The sequence below is a fragment of the Oncorhynchus masou genome, chromosome 5 (assembly GCF_036934945.1).
Source record: "Oncorhynchus masou masou isolate Uvic2021 chromosome 5, UVic_Omas_1.1, whole genome shotgun sequence".
Taxonomy (NCBI): Eukaryota; Metazoa; Chordata; class Actinopteri; order Salmoniformes; family Salmonidae; genus Oncorhynchus; species Oncorhynchus masou.
Window position 1 is genome coordinate 10,728,211 of NC_088216.1, and position 6,962 is coordinate 10,735,172.

The 6,962-nt window shown below is 40.7% G+C and overlaps 1 protein-coding gene across 1 annotated transcript; it reads right to left on the reverse strand.

Annotated features, from left to right (window-relative positions):
* Positions 1–589: 589 nt before the first annotated feature.
* Positions 590–3,177, reverse strand: LOC135525939 (zinc finger protein ZFP2-like; the record flags this gene model as incomplete). The annotated part of the gene is made up of 1 exon (XM_064953913.1): positions 590–3,177. A coding segment is annotated over one exon (2,508 nt), but the record flags the coding sequence as incomplete, so codon positions are not given.
* Between the last annotated feature and the right edge of the window lie 3,785 nt (positions 3,178–6,962).

The following is a 6,962-nucleotide window of genomic DNA, read 5'->3' on the forward strand; positions in this document are numbered from 1 at the left end:
GTTTTTCCTAGACACCGTGCTTCTACACCTGCATTGCTTGCTGTTTGGGGTTTTAGGCTGGGTTTCTGTACAGCATTTTGAGATATCAGCTGATATAAGAAGGGCTTTATAAATACATTTGATTTGAACCAGGCTTTTTTTGTTTGTCAATTTTTGTTAGATCACATAAATAGTACTCTTCCATTTCAGAGCCTGGATTTTTCCCCCATGAGGCTAATATCCATAACATGTTGATATCAATTCATAAGTGGGCACACGTTTAGGCTTCTACATTGTGAAATCATTACAATACTCCTACTACAATGTTAAAAAATTCTACATTGTGACATTAATTCATTGAAATCATGAAACAACTCCTTCATGTATGTATTTTCTAATATTTGATCAGAGATCTTTTATCAGATTATCTCTGGTCACAGCTATGAGATTTCAATCCTGTGTGTTCTCTGGTGTTGAGTCATATGGCAAGCTTGAACAAAACTCTTCCCACACTGATCACAGCAATAAGGTCTCTCTCCTGTGTGTATTCTCTTGTGCACTGTCAGATCTCCAGATTGACTAAAACTCCTCCCACATTGACCACAGCTATAAGGTTTCTCTCCTGTGTGTGTTCTCTGGTGTAGAGTCAGGTGGCCAGATGTAGCAAATCCCTTCCCACATTGATCACAGCTAAAAGGTTTCTCTCCTGTGTGTATTCTCTTGTGCACTGTCAGATCGACTAAAACTCCTCCCACATTGACCACAGCTATAAGATTTCTCTCCTGTGTGTGTTCTCTGGTGTAGAGTCAGGTGGCCAGATGTTGCAAATCTCTTCCCACATTGATCACAGCTATACGGATTCTCTCCTGTGTGTGTTCTCTGGTGTAGAGTCAGGTGGCCAGGTGTCACAAATCTCTTCCCACATTGATCACAGCTATAAGGTTTCTCTCCTGTGTGTATTCTCTGGTGGTGTATCAGGCTGTGTGACTGAGTAAATCTCTTCCCACACTGATCACAGCTATAAGGTTTCTCTCCTGTGTGTATTCTCTTGTGCACTGTCAGATCTCCAGATCGACTAAAACTCCTCCCACATTGACCACAGCTATAAGGTTTCTCTCCTGTGTGTGTTCTCTGGTGTAGAGTCAGGTTGCCAGATGTAGCAAATCCCTTCCCACATTGATCACAGCTATAAGGTTTCTCTCCTGTGTGTATTCTCTTGTGCACTGTCAGATAGCCAGATCGACTAAAACTCCTCCCACATTGACCACAGCTATAAGGTTTCTCTCCTGTGTGTGTTCTCTTGTGCACTGTCAGATAGCCAGATCGACTAAAACTCCTCCCACATTGACCACAGCTATAAGGTTTCTCTCCTGTGTGTGTTCTCTGGTGTAGAGTCAGGTGGCCAGATGTTGCAAATCTCTTCCCACATTGATCACAGCTATAAGGTTTCTCTCCTGTGTGTATTCTCTGGTGGTGTATCAGGCTGTGTGACTGAGTAAATCTCTTCCCACACTGATCACAGCTATAAGATTTCTCTCCTGTGTGTATTCTCTTGTGCACTGTCAGATCTCCAGATCGACTATAACTCCTCCCACATTGACCACAGCTATAAGGTTTCTCTCCTGTGTGTGTTCTCTGGTGTAGAGTCAGGTGGCCAGATGTTGCAAATCTCTTCCCACATTGATCACAGCTATATGGATTCTCTCCTGTGTGTGTTCTCTGGTGTAGAGTCAGGTGACCAGGTGTCACAAATCTCTTCCCACATTGATCACAGCTATAAGGTTTCTCTCCTGTGTGTATTCTCTGGTGGTGTATCAGGCTGTGTGACTGAGTAAATCTCTTCCCACATTGATCACAGCTATAAGGTTTCTCTCCTGTGTGTATTCTCTTGTGCACTGTCAGATCTCCAGATCGACTAAAACTCCTCCCACATTGACCACAGCTATAAGGTTTCTCTCCTGTGTGTGTTCTCTGGTGTAGAGTCAGGTTGCCAGATGTAGCAAATCCCTTCCCACATTGATCACAGCTATAAGGTTTCTCTCCTGTGTGTATTCTCTTGTGCACTGTCAGATAGCCAGATCGACTGAAACTCCTCCCACATTGACCACAGCTATAAGATTTCTCTCCTGTGTGTGTTCTCTGGTGTAGAGTCAGGTGGCCAGATGTTGCAAATCTCTTCCCACATTGATCACAGCTATACGGATTCTCTCCTGTGTGTGTTCTCTGGTGTAGAGTCAGGTGACCAGGTGTCACAAATCTCTTCCCACATTGATCACAGCTATAAGGTTTCTCTCCTGTGTGTATTCTCTGGTGGTGTATCAGGCTGTGTGACTGAGTAAATCTCTTCCCACACTGATCACAGCTATAAGGTTTCTCTCCTGTGTGTATTCTCTTGTGCACTGTCAGATCTCCAGATCGACTATAACTCCTCCCACATTGACCACAGCTATAAGGTTTCTCTCCTGTGTGTGTTCTCTGGTGTAGAGTCAGGTGGCCAGGTGTAGCAAATCTCTTCCCACATTGATCACAGCTATAAGATTTCTCTCCTGTGTGTATTCTCTTGTGCACTGTCAGATTTCCAGATCGACTAAAACTCCTCCCACATTGACCACAGCTATAAAGTTTCTCTCCTGTGTGTATTCTCTGGTGTTGTATCAGGCTGTGTGACTGAGTAAATCTCTTCCCACACTGATCACAGCTATAAGGTTTCTCTCCGGTGTGTATTCTCTTGTGCACTGTCAGATCTCCAGATCGACTAAAACTCCTCCCACATTGAGCACAGCTATAAGGTTTCTCTCCTGTGTGTATTCTCTTGTGCACTGTCAGATTTCCAGATCGACTAAAACTCCTACCACATTGATCACAGCTATAACGTTTCTCTCCTGTGTGTGTTCTCTGATTAATTTTAATGCCTGATGATGTGAATCTCTTCCCACAGTCAGAGCAGCAGTAGGTTCTCTTCCCTGTGGGTCTCTGCGGGTGTTTATTGCGGTGTTCTGACCTGGAGAGACTCTTCTCTGTCTCCTCAGCATCATGAGTTTGTTGAGGCTCAGCAGAGGATCCACCATAGTCACGTCTCTCTCCTGTGTGAACAACAAAGTCAGACAGGTGATTAAAGGCCCACAACAGCGGTAATCCAGTGTAAACGTTGATGCCAACAGCATAGCCATGATGTTGTACAACAATTGATGTCTGTAATGAATGTTAAAATTATTGTCTTAAAATGAGCAAGAAGTCATATATTTTGTCTTGTTTTCACATTAGTAGTAACATCTAAGACCATTTTGTAAGTCGCTCTGGATAAGAGCGTCTGCTAAATGACTTAAATGTAAATGTAAATGATTGTAGACGAGAAATAAGTTATTCATGTTGTTGAAACTCTAAGCAGTGTGGTAGAAGACTTTTGGTCTACAATACAGGCCCCTTTGTGTTTTCTAAAATTGCGGCACGAGGGCAATTTGATTGCATAAACTCCTCCATGCTAATGAGGAAACCACCAGTTATGGATGTCGTATATCTGGTGTGACAAGAGATGAAAATAATCTGCCCACTCCATCAAGCAATGGGTACAGCAACACAGGGCATTCACGGGACCTCATGGAAACATGGACCACACCTGCAGAAACTGGACAACAAGGGGAAGCAGAGGAGATACCTATCATAGACTTCTCCCAGCTGACGCTTGACATGCCACCTACGCCGCCTCAAGTGGTAGAAACAACCAGCTGGTATCATTAAGTAGAATCTGCCAACAGTAACACGGAAGCAGCAGAATGGGAGTTAGTAGTGCATGACCTAGATTTAGAATAAGAAGCTTCCATTTAGACACAGGTCTAAGATGACGCAATAAGCAATCTCCCGTCCCAGTGTAAGCGATCAGTGAAAGCAATCTACAGTCCCCGAGTAAGCACTCAGTGTAAGCAATCTACAGTCCCTGAGTAAGCGGCTGGGGCAAGCAGCAGGGCAGTGTCCGTGTGAAAGTGTGGTTTAGCCACAGCTCCAGAAACTTGCGAACTTCCCCTGTAAAAAGGTATATAAAGAGAACAGAGATCATAAGCAGAGGCATGTCCTCACTGACATATGAGACAGACTTCATATGGAGAATCATCATAGTAAATTTACTATTGCACTATAGCTTTTTGTTAGACTATAACCATATTTGAAACAAGGGGTCTTGACACCTCTGATCACAGACAAAGCGGCAGTCAAAAGTGAGACATCAAACAGATGTGATCAATACAAGGAAACAGCCAAGTACCAGTTACAATATATTGAGTCTATACACAGAGTTGGAAGTGAATAGTACAGACTATATGCTTTTTGTTGGACTAGAACAATATTTGAGAACTGGATAATTTTTAAGTACTTATTGCACTAAGTACTTATATGAAGCTTTTGTTGAACTTTAGAACCGAAACTGAGTTTGAAACACAGGGGTCTAGACACCTCTTGATCACAGACAAAGCGGCAGTCAAACAGTGAGACATCAAGTACAGATGTGATTAGCAATACAAGGAAACAGCCAAGTACCAGTTACAATATATTGAGTCTATACACAGAGTTGGAAGTGAATAGTATTAGGATATATGCTTTTTGTTGGACTAGAACAATATTTGAGAACTGGATAATTTTGCCTAAGTACTTATTGGATCTAAGTACTTATATGAAGCTACTTGGTTGAACTTTGTGAACCCGAAACTGAGTCTACGAAACACAGGGGTCTAGACACCTCTTGATCACAGACAAAGCGGCAGTCACACAGTGAGACATCAAGTACAGATGTGATTATCAATACAAGGACACAGCCAAGTACCGGTTTCAATATATTGAGTCCATACACAGAGTTGGAAGTGTATTAAGATATTGGAATTCGGAATCTAGCGTTAGTGCTGTGAGAATACCAATTACAGGAAAGTGACCAAGGGGCTGAGCATTTAAGGTAATTGAACTATTTTTGCTATTTAGTCAATATTGTCAGAAGTGTTAACGCATTTAAAGTTTTGCAATATTATCTGGCATAGCTTAAAGCATTAAGGATTGATTGAGCATTATTGATGTATTGGGAAACTGTAGAACCATTGAATTGTAATAACGTGTATAAGACAAAAAACAGAGTGACTTAACCTCTAGCAACCATCCGGGAGAAAATCATAGTCTCAAGCTCATTACCATAACGGAACGTTTCCTATTCATGAAAATCGCAAATGAAATAAATATATTCCAACACAAGCAGCCTTTTGTTAACAACACTGTCATCTCAGATTTTCAAAATAAAAAAAAGCTACACAAGCAATAGCATTAAGCAGGCAACATTTTCACAAAAACAAGAAAAGCATTCAAATAAAATCATTTACCTTTGAAGAACTTCGGATGTTTCAATGACGAGATTCTTAGTTTGATAGCAAATGTTCATTTTTTTTGTGTAGACGAAATAGCTCCGTTTTGTTCATCACGTTTGATGAAAAAGAAAATGAAAAAGACAGGAAAATGCAGTCACTTTCAACACCAAACTTTTTTCCAAATTAGCTCCATAATATCGACAGAAACATGGCAAACGTTGTTTAGAATCAATCCTCAAGGTGTTTTTCACATATCTATTCGATAATCTATCAGTGGTGGCAGTTGGCTTCTCATCAGAAGCCAAAAATAATGCAGCTGGAGATGACGCAATAATTGCGACGGAGGACACCAAGCGACCACCTGGTAGATGTAGTCTCTTATGGTCAATCTTCCAATGATATGCCGACAAATACGTCACAATGCTGCAGACACCTTGAGGAAAAAGTGGAAAACGTAAGCTGACTCCTAGCTCCTTCACAGCCATATATAAGGAGTCATTGGCATGAGGCGGTTTCAAAAAATGCGGCACTTCCTGATTGGATTTTTATCTGGGTCTTTTCTGTAACATCAGTTCTGTGGCACTCACAGACAATATCTTTGCAGTTTTGGAAACGTCAGAGTGTTTTCTTTCCAAAGTTGTCAATTATATGCATAGTCGAGCATCTTTTCGTGACAAAATATCTTGTTTAAAACGGGAATGTTTTTCATCCAAAAATTAAAATAGCGCCCCCCTATATCCAAAAAGTTAATAAAAGCTTGAAACTTTGACAACTAGGCTAGATTAACTTCTTGCGTCGAGCAATCCCGGATCCGGGATCCTATTTATAGCTTCAAGCTCATTTGCATAACGCAACGTTAACTATTCATGAAAATCGCAAATGAAATGAAATAAATATATTTGCTCTCAAGCTTAGACTTTTGTTAACAACACTGTCATCTCAGATTTTCAAAATATGCTTTTCAACCATAGCTAAACAAGCATTTGTGTAAGAGTATTGATAGCTAGCATAGCTATAAGCCTAGAATTCAGCCAGCAACATTTTCACAAAAAACAAATCATTCAAATAAAATCATTTACCTTTGAAGAACTTCAGATGTTTTCAATGAGGAGACTCTCAGTTAGATAGCAAATGTTCAGTTTTTCAAAAAATATTATTTGTTTAGGACAAATCGCTCCATTTTGTTCACGTTTGGCTATGAAAAAAACCTGTATCCAGTTATAGCCTCAAGCTCATTAGCATTTAGCGTAGCATTTAGCGGGCAACATTTGCACAAAAAACAGAAAAGGATTCAAATAAAATAATTTACCTTTGAAGAACTTCGGATGTTTTCAATGAGGAGACTCAGTTACATAGCAAATGTTCAGTTTTTCCTGAAAGATTCTTTGTGTAGGAGAAATCGCTCCATTGTGTACATCACGTTTGGGTACCAAAAAATCCGAAAATGCAGTCATCAAAACGGCAAACTTTTTTCCAAATTAACTCCATAATATCGACTGAAACACGGCAAATGCTGTTTAGAATCGATCCTCAAGGTGTTTTTCACATATCTCTTCATTGATATATCGTCCGTGGAAGCCTGCTTTCTTCTCTGAATCCCATGGAAAAATACTTGCAGCTGAGGATTGCGCACCAATTTCGGCG